Source organism: Capra hircus, chromosome 24 (assembly GCF_001704415.2).
Source record: "Capra hircus breed San Clemente chromosome 24, ASM170441v1, whole genome shotgun sequence".
Taxonomy (NCBI): Eukaryota; Metazoa; Chordata; class Mammalia; order Artiodactyla; family Bovidae; genus Capra; species Capra hircus.
In genome coordinates, this window is record NC_030831.1 from 57,009,520 (window position 1) to 57,029,597 (window position 20,078).

At 46.8% G+C, this 20,078-nt stretch overlaps 1 protein-coding gene across 1 annotated transcript in view; it reads right to left on the reverse strand.

Moving 5' to 3' along the window:
• The window catches only part of FECH (ferrochelatase), a 36,251-nt gene extending 18,816 nt beyond the window's left edge, over positions 1-17,435 (reverse strand). Inside the window, exons 1-4 of the mRNA XM_018039721.1 lie at positions 17,278-17,435; positions 11,232-11,358; positions 5,033-5,152; positions 3,235-3,383 (exon numbers count right to left, since the gene is read on the reverse strand). Of these exons, the coding sequence (XP_017895210.1) occupies positions 3,235-3,383; positions 5,033-5,152; positions 11,232-11,358; positions 17,278-17,323 (442 nt within the window). The 5' untranslated portion in view covers positions 17,324-17,435. The remainder of the gene's footprint in view (positions 1-3,234; positions 3,384-5,032; positions 5,153-11,231; positions 11,359-17,277) is intronic.

Consider the following 20,078-nt stretch of genomic DNA (forward strand, 5'->3'; position numbering starts at 1 on the left):
GCTCCTCTTGTTGCGGAGCCCAGGCTCTAGATGCACAAGCTTCAGAAGCTGTGGGCCCCAGGCTTGGGCTGCTCCGAGGCAGGTGGAACCCTCCCAGACCAGGAACAGAATCCGTGTCCTCTGCACTGGCAAGCGGATCTCTAACCACTAGACCCCCAGGGAAGCCCTAAAAATGTATCGTAGATTTAGGCTTTTCATGAACTGTAAAGACTAGACCTCTCATCTGTATTCCTTCTGTCTTCCTTAAATGACTATGGTGCAGTCTAACTCTGTGAAACTGATCCCAAGTTATAACCCCTCGTGGAGCGCATTGTATTTAGTCAATACTCAGTTCTGTGCAGAGCCTGTGCAAGTCTCAAACTGTCTATCCTGGTTACCGGGCAACAACTGTTTGCTCCCCAAATGGGAATGTGAAATATTCTTATCTAGTTGTAATCATCACATTTTTTTGTTTGCTTGTTTGCCTAAAGAGAACTTTTCCAAATATACATAAACAAATAGACACAGTTCAGAATAAACTTTATAATTTTACAGGCTAAAAACTATAAGACGGGAGGATGAATGAGAAAGAGATGCCGAGACAGGGAAGCAGGAAGCAGAAAGGAAAAGCAGCCAGGAGGGAACCCGTGCTAGTCCCCGAGGCGGCTGGGGGCCCGCTGTGGGCCTCGGGTCCCCCCACCCCCCCACCCCCCACCCCCCACCCCCACCCCCCCACCCACCCCCCCGGCGAAGCATGACCAGCAGGACGAAAAACTTCCAGGTAACCTGGGCGAGCCCCTGAGGGAGCCACGGAGCCACGCCTGGTAATCACCTTATTAGTCTTTCACGCAAAGTTCCCCCAAAGAAGCTACCAAACCTTGAGGCTGTTTGCAACATCCTCATCAGCCGCCATACTGGTTTTGTAGAGAATCGCTCCAGTAAGCCTTCAACAGATTTTCCTCTCGGCCCCTGGAGCAGACTGGCCTGTAGCAGCAAGGCCCCACAAGACTAGAAGCTTCTGGTGAGTAGAAGCCATGTGTTTCAACTTTGAGTAGCAGCATCAGCCAGGGAAGGGCATTGGCTGGGCCACTGATGAATGCATGTGTGGGTGGTTGTGTGCCTCCTTAAACACCCCCACCGCCCCCAGAGCAGGCCAGCTTGAATGACAAAATGGTCATCTACCACGCAGGAAAAAGGCAGAATTGAACTCGTCTGCCTCAGAGAGTCCCATGTATGGGCTGCAGAGGCTGGTGACATGCCCTAGGGTCAACACCAGGTGTCTGATAGTGAGCAGACTATTGCTGTTCAGTTGCTAAGCCATGTCTGACTCCTTGCGAACCAATGGATGGCAGCTCACCAGGCTCCTCTGTCCTCCATCGTCTCCCAGAGTTTGCTCAAATCATGTCCATTGTGTCGGTGATGCTATCTAACCACGTCATCCTCTGCCACCTTCTCTCTTTGCCTTCAACCTTTCCCCACAACAGGGTCTGGGACACTGATGATCAGGGAATGGGACCCTGGGGTAAATTCAGGTCATTCTATGGGGCTCTTCCCAGGCCGCCCGGGGAGGTGGAGGCCATGGCTGGCCTGCCTGGCCTGGACAAGCCAGCAGCCTCACCACAGAGAGGGGACAAGGAAGGATGTGTGTGTATTCCTTTTCCAAGGCCGGCAACTCCACTAGGGCCTTTATGGTGACGGACGCAGGAAAAATGGTGTCTTCCCAGCACCTTTGTCCACTGAGGGCAGCATAGCACCTGCAGATCTTGTTCATGCTGAGCCTTTTATTGTGATAAACTGTTAATGACTAGAGAGAGTGTTCTCTATCAGGTAGGTGTGAGGCGAGGTCAGTCACGTTTCCCTCACCAGACAATTTAAAAGACACACAGTGTCACTTGTGGCTGAACCGTGTCAGCAGCGCCCTGCAGCCACAAGCGAAGGGAGAGAGCAAAGCGGATAGTCAAAGGCGCAACTGAACAATTTTCCAAGTGAGAATCCCCGCCAAGGGCCAGAGCCCATTGTCCCGCGTGTGATGTAAACCCGCGGGTTCCAAGAGCAACTCGAGTCAATACTCGATGAGATGCTTTCGGTTCTGCCTAGCAGGACTCTCTCCTTGGCAGTCCCCACTATGTCTCACTCCTGTCCTGATCCTGAACCCTAAACTGCCAGCAATGAACACATTTCATGTGTCCTAAGATGCACATTTTTTAACACCTTGCATTGGTCTACAGCAGACGCTGTCTTAAAATTAACTGGCAGAGGTCTAGTCTTCGTGAATCCCATGGACAGAAGAGCCTGGCGGGCTATAGTCCATAGCGTCGAAAAGAGTTGGACGTGACTGAAGCGACTTAGCACGCATGCACATTATGCAAAAACAGTGGTGCGTCCTGCAATCAATGGTGTCTTGAACGCAGTTAAATACGGCACTTTGAGTTCCTTCGTGCAGTTAACGTTTCATTGTGTACATTATAATTTGTGTTAGAGGTTCTCAGAGAACAGCCACCAGATGGATGCAACCCTCTTCAGTGCCATGCCCGACGACGCCTTAAATGACTCACAACAAGGGTGTTGCCAAGAGCTGAAAGCGGTTGCTGAAAGTTGCATAGAGACTCATGGCTGCAGTGACAGCTGCTGATTCTGCTCTAAAGGCTGATCTAATTAGCCATCCACACAGAACTAATTCACTAAGTCACTCAGTTGTGTATGACTCTTTGTGACCCTCTGGGACTATAGCCCACCAGGCTCCTCTGTCCATGGGATTCTCCAGGCAAGAAGATTGGAGTGGGTTGCCATGCCCTCCTCCAGGGAATCTTCCCAACCCAGGGATCGAACCCCCATCTCTTACATCTCCTGCATTGGCAGGCAGGTTCTTTACCACTAGCGCCATCTGGGAAGAAGCAGCCTCAACTGATTTCCCAAAGATTTCTTTCTTCCCGGGACAATGATCTGTACTTTTTTTCACAGTTGGTAGCCTCTTCCTTATAGTCCAGCTCAGCACACACCTCCAACTTCCTTTTGAGGCTAATGTTCCAAAACCTTAGTTTTCCATTTGTAACATAAGGAAGTAGTAGAAAAGGCTATACAGCTGAAGACAGAGGATAATGATAACGCCAGAGAACTGAGGTTGGTGGCCGGGCCCCCGCAAATCGAGAGCTGCTGGTACCCAGAACTGCATTTAGCATCCAATAATGTTGTGAATTTCATAACCACCCCTTGAAAGAACAACACTAGTGGGACATGAGTTGAGAAATGCCCTACCTGTGTGCGGGGACAGCTCGTCCAGTAGCTTCACCATGCCTTCCCCCTGCTTGGAGGTCCACATCTTGATGGGCGATCCGCCTCCGATCCTGCGGTACTGCTCCTGAATTTTGGGGGTTCGGCGTTTGGCGATGAATGGTCCCAGCTTACTAAATCATTGAACATCGAAATCATTTTATTCCAGCTTAAGCAACCTCAGAAACATTTTCTATTCGATTTAAAACAAAACAAAAAAAAGCAAAATTTAAGAAGGGCCTAATAAAATCAAGCCTTTAGAAACAGAAGCTCAAGGTCACTGACACCAGCCAGCTCTTTCGACCCAGATTAGGGAGAGAACCTGACGGTCCCCGAGGAGCACTCTCCTCTGCCCCACAAGCGGCTCCGGCAGCAGGAGCCCCACCACCCGTGCAGAGCCTGTGGCTGTGTGCCAGCCACTAACTTAACCCCTCTTGATCCTGCACCTACAAGAACTGGGACAAACAAGACATTTGGCAGTGCACAGCCCTCTTAATTCAAGAAAATGCGTATTAATCCCATAATATACTTGCCCACCTGAGCAAAGATGTACGGGCAAGCATGTTCATTGAACACTGAACACAACCCAAGTGTCCATCAGTGAGGCACTGGTTAAATAAATGAAGGTATGACCATACCATGCAGTTCTACACAGTCATGAAACAGAATGAGCCAGATCTATACCATCTGTTATGGAATAATCTCCAAGAAACATTATTAAGTTTCAAAAAAAAGTAGCAAAGTGACAAATAACATACATGAACCCATTCACATTTGTGTAAAAGGGGGGGATTGTGTAGGTGTGTATATATACTTGGATGTCCATGGACTACTTCTGGACCTAATAGCATTTATCCCTGGGGTGGGTTAGTGGAAGGCTAGAGTCCAAGGGGAAAGAGATACCCACTTTTTACTGTAAATACTTTTTAACTGTTTGCATTTTTATCATAGGCATGCATAATTTTTTTTTATTTAAAAACTCTGTTTTAAAGAAAAAGGAAAGGGCTGCCCTGGTGGTTTAGTGGTAAATCCCATTGCCAGTGCAAGAGACATGGGTTTAATCCCCAGGCCAGGAAGATCCCACTTGCCACAGAGCAACTAAGCCTGTGCACCACAACTACTGAGCCTGTGCCCTAGAGCCTGGGAGCCGCAACTCCTGAGCCCACATTCCGCAACTCCTGAAGCCCAAGGACCCTGGAGCCCGTGTTCTGCAACAAGAGAAGCCACTGCAATGAGAAGCTTGCCTGCCACAACTGGAAACGCTCGCTGCAACTACAGAAAGGCCTGTGCAGCCACAGAGACCCAGCACAGCCAGAAATAAAATTATTCTTAAAAGATAAAGACAAAGGAGAGAAGGAAGAAGGGAAGAAAGAATGAAAGGGAGGGAAGAAGGGACACCACGAATCCACCTTCACATCGCAAACGAATCGTACTCATTGCTTCTCTGAGTGTCAGCCAGTCGTCAAGTACCAGGCACACATGTATCTCCAAAGATCTTTAAAGGTCCTTCCGCAGTGTGCCCAGACCACCGCGATTCCCAGAGCTCTGGGGAGGAAAGGGCTCAGGAGGGCTCCTTACTGACTGGCTTTCTCTCTTCCCTGCAATTCTTCTGATATCATAGCTTTTTCATAGCCAACAGAAAAATAAGAGTGCTGTTCCAGTCCTAACCAATATGCACGAAAACCATTTTTTTTCTTTTGGAAGCTACAGAAATGAGATCCAGGGAGGGCAGAATGTACCACACAGGGAATGGATGGAGGACAGGCGCCCACACGCATCTTACTTTTGGACAGGCAGTGTCATGAGGTCTTGATCCAAGAAGAGCCTCTGAAGGAAGTCCTGAACTTCTTCGACGGTTTCAGGGCCTCCCATGTTCAGCATCAGTATTCCAGTCTTCGGCTTCCTGCGTAAAACAAAAGGTAACAGTGGGTTTGAAGTACTCCTCGTTTTGCTCTAAGGTAGACTCTTGGTTCAGCCAGCAGAGTCTCACCTCGTCTGTCCAATGCAAAGACGGAAACGGCGGCTGGCAGGTCTCGACACGGCCGTCGCAGTGAACGCAAGCGGCCAGGTCTGCTCAGTCCCAGACCCGGCTCAGACGCTGACCCCCAGCTCCTAGCTCCACCCCGGCCGCTGGACGGCCCTGGGCGCCCAGTGTTTCTCTATTATATTGCCAGCTCTGAACAAAGACCCTGTTCTTTGGGGACAGAGTGTCAAAGTATAAACGTAAAATTGTCCTGAGGCGGAAACTCCCGTTCACAAGATTGCCTCATGACTACACAGGTTACCTGATCTCTCCAGGCTTAAGTCTCCTTGTCTGTAAAACAGAGGGTTCACCAATTACCTCAGGAGGTTACTTGGAGGATTAAGTGGATAACATGCTTGTCATTTAGCACGACCCGGCACGTTCGGTAGGTTCCATTCCACACAGCGGAGCCGTGGGCGGCCCTATAACTTTAAACCTCCACAGTGAACTACTAGCCCAGCTCTCTCTCTAAATAAACACGTCCTTATTTATTCCCTTCTCTTTGGTTAATTATTATATTATTACTGACTTAAGTTACTCCCTGCTACTCCACTTCCTCCTCCAGAGCCTGCCTGAACGCCTTTTCAGGGTCTCCTGCTGTGATGAATTACATTTCTCACTTTCCCCTCACCTGTCCACCCTTCACCTAAAACCCAACTACCTGAGCAACTCCTACGAAACACCGGTCTAAGTTACTCAAGTTGGTTCTGAGCTAAAGAATCAACCATTACTGAATGAGCAAAGAGAAACAAAAAAGAAAGTCAAGCAGCTTCTGGGACCTTTTTCAAAAAAGGACTGTGCAAAAAAGCAATATATGCACAACGCTAGGCAACCGTTCCAGCGTTCTAATTCCTAAACATTTTTGTCGCCCTCAAAAAACTCTCATACCCGTCACAACTATTCCCCATCCCCCCGGCCCTCACCCCTGGCAACCTCTAATCTTCTTACAGATTTGCCTATTCATAGAACAGAATCATTTCTGGCCTATTGGCCTAAATAATATCATATGTGGTTTTCTGTGTCTGGTTTTTCACCCAGCATAAAATGTGCAAGGTTCATTCACGTTATAGCACGAATCAGTACTTCTTTCCTTTTTGTGGCCGAATAATATTCCATCATATGGATATCCTCTCCACTCACTCTTGATAAAATGAGAAATAAGCAGCCTCACATTTATTTAAAACGCCGTTATTACAAATGCTGAGGGGTCTACTTTCTTTGTCTCCTAGGCCAAAACCACCTCCAGTTATAGCAGTGACTGGAGCAATCCTGCTGAGATGGCTCTCGTTTGGAAGATTGCTCATAAAGGGTTCTAAAGCTAATGATATGATGACAGTTTAATTGCAATTTTAAAAAAAGTGTCAGTCATGTTTGGCAATCATTTTAGGCAATAGAGCGGGTCAAATTTATACAAGTAGAAACTGTTTTTTTGATTGAACACACTTTAGACGGATGAAGTAGATATCTGAATTCTCGGCCTAAATTTTCAAAATAAGAACCAATTCCTGGGGAAAGGGAAGAGCTGCATTACAACAAAGTCAAGGATTTTCTCATTTAGACCCCACTGTATAGATTAACCAAGGTCACTTTTCCCACCATTTTCTTAGGCCAGGGTTTCTTGACCTTGGCCCTGCTAACGCTGGTAGGTGGGTAATCCTTTGTTATGGGGCTGACTTGTGCATTGTAGGAGGCCGAGTGGCTACCTTGGCCTCCAGTTACTAGATGGTAACAGCACACGCCTCACCCCAGCTGTGACAACCAAAAACGTCTCCAGCTATTGCCAAATATGTCCCAGGGGACAAAAATATCCACGCCCCACCCTCTGTTCAGAACCAGTATGTTAGAGAAATGGGTTTAATCCCCTTTTACCAAACCAAACAACTACTTTGAAGTTACTGTTCCATAACTTTTCCACACTCTCTGACCAGAAGTCATTATCAATGAATTAACAAACCTGTGTTTAGTTTTCTTTTCTTGATACCTGAAAATTCTAGATTCATTATATTGTGAAACTGTAATATTCCCTTAATCCTTCCATTTAGGCCACTGGTGTTCTCCTGGGATTCCGTGTTTCACCCTCAAAAAGCTGTGACTCACAATAAATTAAGTGCATTTTTCCATGGATTGCTGCCAGTTAACAGATTACTGGTTAAGAGACTTACCTAAGCCACAGAGGGTATCAATGTGCAAACGGGATTTAGAACTGTTTTTCATCTATAACACCTGAGCTCAGAACAAGAGTGGTTTTAAATGGGATGTTACTCTGTCCTGCAAACCCATGTTTTTGCAAACCATGTTGATCTTATACATGAAAGAGACACACGATGTGAAAATACCTAAATACACTTGCACTTAATTCAAAACTGTGCTGTGCATGATGAATGGAGCATTAGGAAGCCCTAGTCTGACACCCTTTATTCCCGAATGTGAAGAGCAAAGCTTTAGTCAAGGGTCAACAGCTCCTCTCCCCTCCAGACACAGCACATCTGAGACCAAGGTCTGATTGGCCAAGTTCCCTTTGTTTGAATGGAAGAGTGTTCCTGGCAAACATATGCAAAGTTTCTCATTTTAAAAGTTTGCTACATTCTGCCATTTATATTCTTGACTTCTCAAAATAGAAGGTTTTTCCTTTGAACTGTTAATTGGACAAAACCAAAACTGAAGCTCATCAATTAATAAAGGAACAAAATAATTATACTCTGTTGTATATAATCGGCATCAAGATTTAAAAAAAAAAAAAAATCCCAGCTCTTCATTAAATCCCCTAGATGTAATTGGCCAGAGGATCTATGTGGCCTCTAGAACAGGGTTTGGCAAACTCCAGTCCATCGGCCAAATTTGACCCCATGCTCCCTGACTGCTTTTGTAAATAAAGTTTTATTGGAATAGAGTTCCATTCATTTCTTTACATATCACAAGTGGCTGCTCTCGCATTGCAATAGGAAAGGTGAATAGCAGTAAACAAGACCAAGTGGCCCATGAAGCCTGAAAAATCGCTCAGGGCTTTGCAGACAAATTCGTCCTGTAGTATCGTCCAGTGCAGTCTGAGCAGTAAGCAACACAAGGCCTTCATCATATCTGGCATCAGAATGACTCACAAAGACACCACTTCATTGTCGCTGTTCAGTTGCTAAGTCATGTCTGACTCTTTGAGACACCATGGACTACAGCATTCCAGGCTTCCTTGTCCTTCACTAGCTCCTGGCGTTTGCTCAAATTCATGTCCATTGAATCAGTGATGCCATCCAACCATCTCATCCTTTGCTACCCCTTCCTCCTGCTTTCAATCTTTCCCAGCATCAGGGTCTTTTCCAGTGAGTCGTCTGTTTACATCAAGTGGCCAAAGTATTGGAGCTTCAGCTTCAGCATCAATTCTTCCAATGAATATTCAGGGTTGATTTCCTTTAGGATTGACTGGTTTGATCTCCTTGAAGTCCAAGGGACTCTCAAGAGTCTTCTCCAACACAATTAGAAAGCATCAATTCTTCAGTACTCAGCCTTCTTTATGGTCCAACTCTCATATCCGTACAGGACTACTTGAAAACCCATAGCTTTGACTATATGGACCTTTGTCAGCAAAGTGATGTCTCTGCTTCTTAATATGCCATCTAGGTTGGTCACAGTTTTCCTTCTAAGGAGCAAGTGTCTCTTAATTTCATGGCAGCACTCACTTCATTATTTCTCTTTTTTTAAACGGTGACTTTAAAAAATTAATTTATTTTTGGCTGTACTAGGTCTTTGTTACTGAGCACAGTCTTTCTCTAGTTGCTGAGGGTGGCGGCTGCTCTCCAGTTGGGCTGCACAGGTTTCTCACTGTGGTGACCTCTCTTGTTGCAGAGGACAGGCTCAAAGCGCACGGGCCTCATTAGCTGCTGTGCACGGGCTCCGCGGCTGTGGCACATGGGCTTAGTTGCTCCTCAGCATGTGAAATCTTCCCAGACCAGGGACTGAACCCGTGTCCCCTGCGTTATCGGGTGGATTCTTAACTACTGGAGCACCAGGGGAGTTCCATCATCTCCTGTATTCAAATGCCAGAGAAAACCACTGTGCTCTATAACATGGATAAACAAATCATGATTTAAGAGAATACTATTGAGTGAGTGAAAGTCACTCAGTCATGTCCGACTCTTGGCAACCTCATGGATTGTAGCCTGCCAGGCTCCACTGTCCATGGAATTCTCCAGGCCAGAATACTGGAGTGGGTAGCCATTCCCTTTTCCAGGGGATCTTCCCGACCCAGGGATTGAACCCAGGTCTCCCACATTGCAGGCGGATTCTTTACCAGCTGAGCCACCAGGGAAGCCCAAGAATGCTGGAGTGGGTAGCCGTTCCCTTCTCCAGAGGATTGTCCCAACCCACGAATCAAACCAAGGTGTCCTGCATTGCAGGCAGTTTCTTTACCAGCGGAGCCACCAGGAAATACTCTTAGGCTATTAAAATAACGTAAACTTTTTATAGTTACGTGACAGTCATATTACTAAACAAAAACAGGAAGCTATAAAAATAATTTATGCAGCATTATCACATTTTGATAAATATATACTGAGTAAATATTAATAGGTATATGAGTAACTATTAATAGATACAAGTATAGAGACAAAATATTGGGTGGTGAGATTATCAGATTTTTTTTTCTCTTGTCTGTACTTTCTAAAATGAACTGATTTCTTTTCTATAAATATGATATAAAGTTACTAGAGTTGGGAGTTTTTTTAGATTTTTTAAATTCAATTTTAATCATTTAATCTTAAGGCTATTTATGTTGTTGACTTTGGCCACTAGGATAACATAGTAAAAAAATAATTTTTCTCCAGGGTTCCACATCCAATCAGTTCTTCAGGTTACACCAAACCCTAAATATTTAAAGCACTCTGTACTATGGCTGGGGTGAGCAGAGAGGGGCAGGGCGGGCAGAGGAATGGCTTCCTGCTGGGCCCGCCCCCAGGACACAGACAGCATTTGTGCTTCCGGTCTTCCTCCCCGCGAGTGCTCTTTTAGGAGCCCAAGAGTCAAAAAGAGTTAACTTGGGGCCCCACCCTGGTGCCCAATCCCCAACAAACCTCAGTTCCCTTCAGATGCTCAATCATCACGCCCAGGGTCACACGTGACAAAAAGTAACAAACACAAAATAAGGCCATTTTATTTTCAAAGCTGTAGACCTCTGGCAGGACAACTGGTCTAGCAGAAAGGTCAGGGAGTTAATGGCTCACAGCTACTTTCTCTCTCTCTTGCCCAGTGTTCAAGTGCGCCCCTCCCATCTCTGTACTCGTCTAAAAGTGCCCGTCACAGTCTTCTAATGCGTCTGTACCGGAGGGAGACTTGAAAACAGCTGAGGCTTCGGATATTGAAAAGGACACTCGGCAGCAACGCCAGGCCTGCTGACGTCCAACCTGCAGACAGCAGAGGTGAGGGAGGGACGTGCTTTGTTCTTTGATAAACGGTAAATCCTATTATGTTGTTTATAATTTTGTTCAATGGGTTTAACAGTTTACTGCAGAAATTCATGGTAGATTATTCTTTTTCCTGCACAGGACATGTATTTCATAAGTATAATTATGTTAGGTTCATAAACACATTTCCAGTATATACATAATTTCTGTTACATGACATGTTCCAGAACTAAGTTCCCACCTGATTTGCCGACTGCACACAACTCTGTGTTATTTAACAAAAGCCCTGTGGGATTTTTATTTGTCAAGCAGATCTCAATGAAGCTGGGCAAAAAAATTTTAATTAAAAAAAAAGGAAAAATCTACCAAAATTCAAAACAACGTGTAAAGCCTTAATTGGAGGTGAAATCTACAGTTTAACAGCTTTTGAAAGGAGGCCAAGAAAATAACATACTGCTTCTTACATACTGGGTTTTCCCAACACCTCTCCTCCTAGGTAGCTGGTATCCACTGGTGTTTACGTCAGAAAAAAAGGAAATCCTTATTAGTATGTAAAGTCGGACTCATACCTGTTCCCCGGCTGAGCCTGAGGCTTGGGGCTTCTGGCGCGCTGGGCGGTTTCCGTGACCGCTGCCGCTGTGGCCGCACCCGACTGGCACCTCCACGGCTGACAGGCCCTTGAGCCGCCACACAGCACTGTGACAAAATTAAAGGGGCAGCATGAAATCTAGCTGGAAAGTAATCTCTTTTGAAGAGGCCCTCAGAGCATAATTCCTGGATTTAAAATTTAAAGGGATGCTACAGCAGAGGCGATTTCCCCAGTGTTTCTCTGCAGGTGGGTGCAGGCCCTCAAGCCTCGTCTGAGGGGATGGAGTGGTGTCCCCTGGGATGGCGTCTTGCAGCCGCCTGCACGGAACCTTCTTGGAAGACTCCTCTCCCTGCTTTGGCTGCCAGTTTTCATATGACCCTTCAAGAGAATCACTGCAGGTTATGATGGTAGCATGCTACTCATGAAGGTGAGGAGCCGGTGGAAAAGGTTCAGACCACTGATTAAAGGAGTGGCGTGCATGCGTGCTAAGTCGCTTCAGTCACGTCCAGTTCTTTGCGACCCCATGGACTGTAGCCTGCCAGGCTCCTCTGCCCATGGGAATCTCCAGGCAAGAACACCAGAGTGGGTTGCTGTGCCCTCCTCTGGGGGATCTTCCCAACCCAGGGGTCGAACTCGTGTCTCTTATGTCTCCTGCACTAGCAGGTGGGTTCTTTGCAATTAGCACCACCTGGGAAGCTGGGCCAGTTTTCCGCACTGGCATAGATCTCATATCTACCCACGAGCCTTCTCCACTACAACACTGGACCTGAGAACCCCAGGATCGAGCCTGGACTCTGACAAGCTGGGAGAATCCCTGTTTCCATGGGCCAGTGCTGGCCCTCCTCCTTCTCCACTCCACTCCACGGGGTATGCCATCTGTACCGCCAAGGACTCGTGGACTTCCAGAGCCCCCCCACCATTTCTGACCAGGCTCCCAGTGCCCAGGACCCCAAATTCCCTGACTCCAAAGCCTCACTTCCAGGGTCTGCGGGCCTCTTTGCGGCATCCATCCTCCTGAGGGTGGGCTGTACCATCAGTGTTAGTCATTCTTGACCTGAAGGGTGGCCAGTGGGTGGCTGCTCATGGGGTCAAGAGTGGAACTTGAACACTGGAGTAGGCACAAGACTCTTCATCACGCCGGCAGGCCGGGCATGAAGAGAGAAGCAGGCAGGTCTGCCCACCAGAGGCAACTTGCTCAAGGCCCTAGCATTTACACGGCAACTGTGAAGAGTTCAAGAGTTCACCCTTCCAGCCATTAGCAAGGTCTATTGTCAGCATAGCAGAACAGAACATAAAATAGTCTGCTAGCTGGCTATAGACGGGTCTTGTCCCAGGCACCTTAAGACTTAGTCATGGGCCTGGAGAGTGGAGGAGTGGAGGAGGGCACGGGCCGTACCCCATTACAGCCTGGAGAGCATTCATCCTTTACAACACGGAGTGAAGTGAAACGGAAGCCACACAGTAGGTACTGACGCTGGCAGTGCGGGACAGTGGTTACTACTGTGCCCCACAGCATACGCATGACTTCCCCACCCCGTTCTCAAACCAGCAGGTCTCAAACCAACGTGAGAGCAATCTTCTACCCTCCTTCCACTTACGAGTCAAAGGCGTTCTGGTGAGGGACTCGGGCTGTGGACCACCAGGTGGAACTCTCGACAGTTCTGCCACTGACTAGTAACAGAACTGGGACTGGTTTGTAACCTTTCTGACCCTAACTTTCCCACCGAAAAATGATGACACCCTGCTATCCAAAGCCTCCTGGTAAACATTACAGCAGGTAAGACCAGTGGAGTATTTTGCACAACGCCTGCAGGTGGCGCTAGCGGCAAAGAATCTGCCTGCCAATGCAGGAGCCTCAAAGACACCTGGGTTCGATCCCTGGGTTGGGAAGATCCCCGGGAGAAGGGAATGTCACCCCACTCTAGGATTCTTGCCTGAAAAACCCCACGGGCAGAGGAGCCTAGTTGGCTACAGTCCAGGGGGTCAAAAGAGTCAGACACGACTGAGCATGCATACATACATATGCCCGTATCATTTTCTTTTGTGTCTAGAGCATCGGGGCTACACCTGCTCCTCTTTTTTTTTTCAGTTTTAATCACCTGCCATGTCTATAAAACATAGGAGAATGGTATTTCCCGGCCAGTTAGATTTCCAGCTATCCAGATTGTGCACACGCTCAGCAGAGCTAATAACATGAGCTTGAGCCAAACAATCCTTAACTCAAAGCAGAAATGCAAAGACAGAAATGCAGAAGTGCAACCCCACTCAAATGAAGTCTCAAACCAACTTCCATCTCCTTGTTTTAGACAAGCCCAATTCTGATCTGCATGATGAAACCTAAGCAGGCTCTCAATCAAGCCACCATGTCCCCAGTTCCTTATTTGAATGGGGTTATATCAGATTCTATGGGGTATCAGAGTGGAAATTTGGCATTACACAATTTAACTTTTGGTACTATAATAAGATTTCCTCCTGCAAACTTTAAAAGGGGATGGGGTAGGGGTGGGCAAAAAGGGATGAGAGTCTCCAACCAGTACATTAGTATTTCTTAGAACAATTAGGGAGCTGGGAGCTTTTTGAGCTGCTACCCTATTGCCATGCCCTTAACTTACAAAATTCTCTTCTCTGAGGTGAAACACATTCTCAAAGAAGGGTGATGCTGCTAAAAAAAAAAAAAAAAAAAAAAAAAAAACCGGATCCTTTCTGCTCAGGATATAGGGTTAACACACACCCACTTCTCAAGGACTTCTCTAAAACACTCCTTCCTAGTGGTCCAGTGGTAAAGAATTCCCCTGGCAACCCAGGGGACACAGGTTCCATCCCTGGTTCCGGAAGATCCCACACGCCTCGGGGCAACTAAGCCTGTGCACCACGGCTAGAGAGTAGCCCCCACTCACAACTAGAGAAAGCCTACACACAGCAGTGAGCATACAGCAGAGCCAAGTATCAACCATCAATAATTTAAAAACAAATAAATACAACACTCCTCTCCCCAGTGATCTGAAGACTCTAGAGAAGCGGTGGGTCTCCTGCTGCTGCTGCTGCTGCTAGGTTGCTTCAGTCGTGTCCGACTCTGTGCGACCCCATAGACGGCAGCCCACCAGGCTCCACCGTCCCTGGGACTTTCCAGGCAAGAGTACTGGAGTGGGGTGCCATCGCCTTCTCCAAGTGTGTCTCCTGCCTAATGATAAGTATTAATCCATCTAAAGGAGTCTAATTATTCAAAGAACACGATGGGACTTCTGAAAATACTCAGCTAACTGCTTGAGAGAAACTCAGAGGCACAGGCAGCATCGACCGCTGTAGTGTTCTGAGCTAGAGAGATCCAACTGAAAATTCCAGACAGGATCAAACGAAGTTATGTGGCAGTACTTGGGCAACTCGCTGAGCTACTCCAAGCCTCACTTTTCCTCATCTCTAAAACAGTGATGAGGCCAGACTTTCAGCACGCTTGTAACGATTAGGAAAGCTTTTAGAAATCTATATCCAGCCCCAAGATCAGTGCCTGGCACAATGCTGGTAATTAAGCAAGAAAGAACAGTCAATAGTAAAGATTGGCCCACCCATAGACTAAGACCAGGCAAGTCTAACCCCACTCTTGGCATGGACAACTGGTCTACCTTTGGAAGGCCTACAGACAATAAAAGCTATAAAACCAAGGGACACACAGAAGAGAAGATGGTGTAAGAAAACAAAACTTCATCAATTCCTGGACACACCAAATACATGAATCGTTCAAAAGTATACCTGTGACTTAAGATGTTCATGAGTATTAACTGGTCCCCCCAAACCAAATTATTTAATATTTTGGCTGCCTGGGGCTGGTATACAGGAGAGCAGAAAGCAAGCTACACAAGGACCTAACACTGCTCTTTTCTACCACAGAGGAGATGAGGATTATTTTAAAAGGTCCTTATAAATATGTGTACCATTTTAAAAATTAACAGAAATAAGGTTCTATGCTATAACTATTAATAAGCACTTGGGGAGAGGAGGCTTTAAGAAAAGAATTGTTATCTATCTGATATGGAGCCAAAATGTTCTAATGTATTAATTTAAACATTGATATGTATATATTTTTTTATTATTTAGATTTGTTTTTTTTTCTAATTACAAAAGACATATATGCCTAACACAGAAAATCTGGAAAGGAAAAGGCACAGAGAAACAATAATTATTCTATCAACTTTCTAAAGTATACATATATACCAGGGAGCTTCTAATTAATTCTGTAATATGCTAAAAACAGAATATAACATTTTGCTTTGCTACTTTGAGAATTCATTTTGAGAAATACTATTCAATTTTTCCTATCCCATATGTTAATCCTTTCATATAAAACAAGATACAGTAGTATGAAAGTGAAAGTGAAAATGTTACTCAGTAGACTCTTTTGAGACCCCATGGACTATACAGCCCACCAGGCTCCTCTGTCCATGGGACTCTCCAGGCAAGAATACTGGAGTGGGTTGGCATTCCCTTCTCCAGGGCATCTTCCCGACCTAGGGATTGAACCCAGGTATCCTGTATCGCAGCAGATTCCTTACCATCTGAGCCACCAGGGAAAATCAGTCTGTAATTCAACTGAACTTCAAATCTATTTCTGCTGTGGCTTCTGAATCCTTCCAGTTAGTTACTTATCACCTGGACAGCAAAGCATTTAAAGATCCTCAAATTGTTCTATGACCTCAACTCTAGAGCCTGTCAGACTTTCTTTGCCACTGGAAAAGGTCAATTAAAGAAAAGACTAATTTGACACTTCTTTCAGCCCTGTTACTGGCACTGGGCTCCCTTTTCTTAAAAGATAATGTCTTTCATCTCCCACTGCCCTTACTGACCTGACTGGCATTGGACACTGGGTCCTAACAAAGGCACCTGTAATAACATTTGGAGGTCAGAATGGACTCTCTCCACTCCTTCTCAGTAGGTGCCAGATTGACAAATTAGGGAACTTCTTTTAAAAAAAAATTAATAAATCAGGTCTGGGTCCAATCACCATTCAAATGCACTAATCAAGCATCTTAGCAGGCGGCAGCCTTTTATGTAACAGTAACATTTTGAGGGTATCTATGTATCTACTGTGTGCCAGGCCCTGGGCTACAGCCTTTACCTGTAACCAGCTAATCTTCATGGCACGCCAATGAGGTATTACCTTCTCTGTGTCTGGCAAATTTCACGCGGGGGTGAATGCCTCACTCCGGAATGGAGGAAGGGGGAAGGCGGGAGGTGGGGTGCGGGGGTAGGTAGAAATCGCAGGGACGCTGCAGAGCTCGCTAGTGTCCCACCTAGGTGTGTCTGAACCAGGGTCCAATCCGCTCATCTTTTGGACTCATCCTACGTTCACCTCTGTATCAGAAACCTGTGGTGTTCTCAGTGGGTCTTATTTATTTTCCAAATATCTCTAGGAAATACTAGCCCAGGCTGCCCTGGATTATTTATTCTCCAAATATCTAATTTGGGCTAGAAAACTATTCTCCAAATATCTAATTCTGGGCTAGTATTTTCTAGCCCTGGAGTGGGTCCTGCTGCTAAGGACGAGTGAGCACCGGGGTGCTGCCAGCGGCCAGGGCAGGGCAGCAGTGGGCAAAGTGTAATCTCCGCCACCAGGGAGGGAAGCCCAGGGAGGAGACCTCTGCTGATGCTCCTGACAACGATGCCAACGTTACTGTCTCTGCGGCGGGCCCTTAACGCACTCTGCCTCCCGTGATCACAACCATCCTGCGGCTCTCATTAGTCGTATTTTACAGATGAGATCCAAGGCTGAGAAATTTCAGCTCCTGCTCACGGCCACCCACCTGACCCACGGGGCTCCGGAACCCCTCCCCGCGACCGCTCAGGATCCCCGGGTGACCCACGTTAGCCCCCCTCTCGCTCCTCCCAGGGGAGGCCCCCTTTCCGAATCCCTTCTCCACCCCTCTGCGCCCCCCGCCGCCGGTCCAGGACGTTCCCCAGGCTCCGGGGCCTCGGCGTCCGCTGCCCGCTGTCCCCGCCTCGGCGGCGGCGGCGGCTGCCACGGCCCCACTTACGCCGATCGCGGAGCAGGACGCCCGCAGATCGCAGGGCCGCAGCCATGTTTGTGCCGACTGAAAGCGCTCCCGGGGCGGGCTCGGCCGGGGACCTGGGTTCCTCCGGCGGCAGCACAACCAAGAACCCGCCCCGCCAACCGCCTAGCGGCGGAGCCCAGCACCAACCAGCCACGCCATCCCACCGTGCGGCGACGCCCCGCTCCCGGCTGCGCGTCCTCTCATTGGCTGGAGGGTGGGCGTGACCGGAGGGCGGGCTCAGGCGGAGATACGCCCCTCTGTCCGGCGGTTCCCAAAGCAAAGGCCCCTGCCTGCTGAATTCTAAATGGTGCGTTCTGAGCTTTAGTGGTGTCCGACCTTTTCTGACCCCATGGACCGTAGCCTACCAGGCTCCTCTGTCCATAGGATTCTCCAGGCAAGAATACTGGAGTGGGTTGCTATGTCCTCCTCCAGGGGATCTTCCTGACCCAGGGATCGAACCCATGTCTCTTACCTCCCCTGCATTGCGAACGGGTTTTTTTTTTTTTGGGGGGGGGGGGGTGGTGTGAAAGGGCCCAGGACTATGCTATTGGCATCTTCCACCCCAACCACCAAAATGCTGTTCCAGTCACCCTGAAAGAATGGCCCTGGTTGTAAGCACCTACCTAACCAAGGCAGGAACTGCAGAAAAGAACTTTCTTGACATTTCCATTAGTTACATAGGACAATGCTTTTGCCTCAATGCTCCAGTTTTCTTGCCTAGTTGCAGCACAACTGTGCAGACCCTGTTTTATTTTGCTTTGAGAAAAGAAATTATTTTATGTCAGACACTTATAACATAATTATTAAGTTCCTCTGCAGTATCTCTTTGCAGCAGAGTTTGACAGCTGGGAACCAGAAAGCGTTAAACCTTACGCTGCTAATGTAAGAGCATTAGGAAAAGTGAAGTCCAGTCCGGCAACTGCATTTTTTTTGGAGGGCTGGGATGGGGAGGTTCGTCAGTATCATGTCAGCTCACCTTTGCAAGGTGACTGCCAGGCCCCAAACCTGCCCACGAAACAGGTGCCCCCCTCGTTTCTAGCCCTTCCTCATTCTCACACCTCTGCCCACCCTTCTAGTTCTTACCTTCAGTACATCTCCAAGTATAAGATCAACCTTTGGAACAGAAAGGTGTCACATACCATTTTTTCATTCACTGAACAAATATTGAGCACCTACTGTGTGCAACAGGGAAACAGCCGTGAAGAGAACAGACAAGGGTCTTACATGGGGATTTGGGGAGAGACAGAAAACAATCACAATATGTAGTATTTGGGGTAATTATGACGGTTAGAAAGAATGAAGGGAGATGGGGGAGGGGGGTCTAGTGTGATTGAAACAGACAGGTCAGAGAAGTCCTCACTGACACTTAGGCAGAGACCTGAAGAAGTAAGGGGGCAAGCCATGTGGAACATTCCAGGAAGATGGAGTCTAGCTTGAGTGGAAAACCAGTTTTCTGTAGCTAAAATGTATGCTTTTGATTGAATTAGTTTATTATTAAAGCTGAATTTGAACGGTTTTATGAAGACCTACAAGACCTTTTAGAACTAACACCCCAAAAAAGATGTCCTTTTCATTATAGGGGACTGGAATGCAAAAGTAGGAAGTCAAGAAACACCTGGAGTAACAGGCAAATTTGGCCTTGGAATGTGGAATGAAGCAGGGCAAAGACTAATAGAGTTTTGCCAAGAAAATGCACTGGTCATAGCAAACACCCTCTTCCAACAACACAAGAGAAGACTCTACACATGGACATCACCAGATGGTCAACACCGAAATCAGATCGATTATATTCTTTACAGCCAAAGATGGAGAAGCTCTATACAGTCAACAAAAACAAGACCAGGAGCTGACTGTGGCTCAGATCATGAACTCCTTATTACCAAATTCAGACTCAAATTGAAGAAAATAGGGAAAAACCGCTAGACCATTCAGGTATGACCTAAATCAAATCCCTTATGATTATACAATGGAAGTGAGAAATAGATTTAAGGGCCTAGATCTGATAGATAGAGTGCCTGATGAACTATGGAATGAGGTTCGTAACACTGTACAGGAGACAGAGATCAAGACCATCCCCATGGAAAAGAAATGCAAAAAAGCAAAATGGCTGTCTGGGGAGGACTTACAAATAGCTGTGAAAAGAAGAGAGGCGAAAAGCAAAGGAGAAAAGGAAAGATATAAGCGTCTGAATGCAGAGTTCCAAAGAATAGCAAGAAGAGATAAGAAAGCCTTCCTTAGCGATCAGTGCAAAGAAATAGAGGAAAAGAACAGAATCTAGAGATCTAGACTAGAGATCTCTTCAAGAAAATTAGAGATACCAAGGGAACATTTCATGCAAAGATGGGCTCGATTAAGGACAGAAGTGGTATGGACCTAACAGAAGCAGAAGATATTAAGAAGAGGTGGCAAGAATACACAGAAGAACTGTACAAAAAAGATCTTCATGACCCAGATAATCATGATGATGTGATCACTAATCTAGAGCCAGACATCTTGGAATGTGAAGTCAAGTGGGCCTTAGAAAGCATCACTACAAACAAAGCTAGTGGAGGTGATGGCATTCCAGTTGAGCTATTTCAAATCCTGAGAGATGATGCTGTGAAAGTGCTGCACTCAATATGCCAGCAAATTGGGAAAACTCAGCAGTGGTCACCGGACTGGAAAAAGTCAGTTTTCATTCCAATCCCAAAGAAAGGCAATGTCAAAGAATGCTCAAACTACCACACAATTGCACTCATCTCACATGCTAGTAAAGTAATGCTCAAAATTCTCCAAGCCAGGCT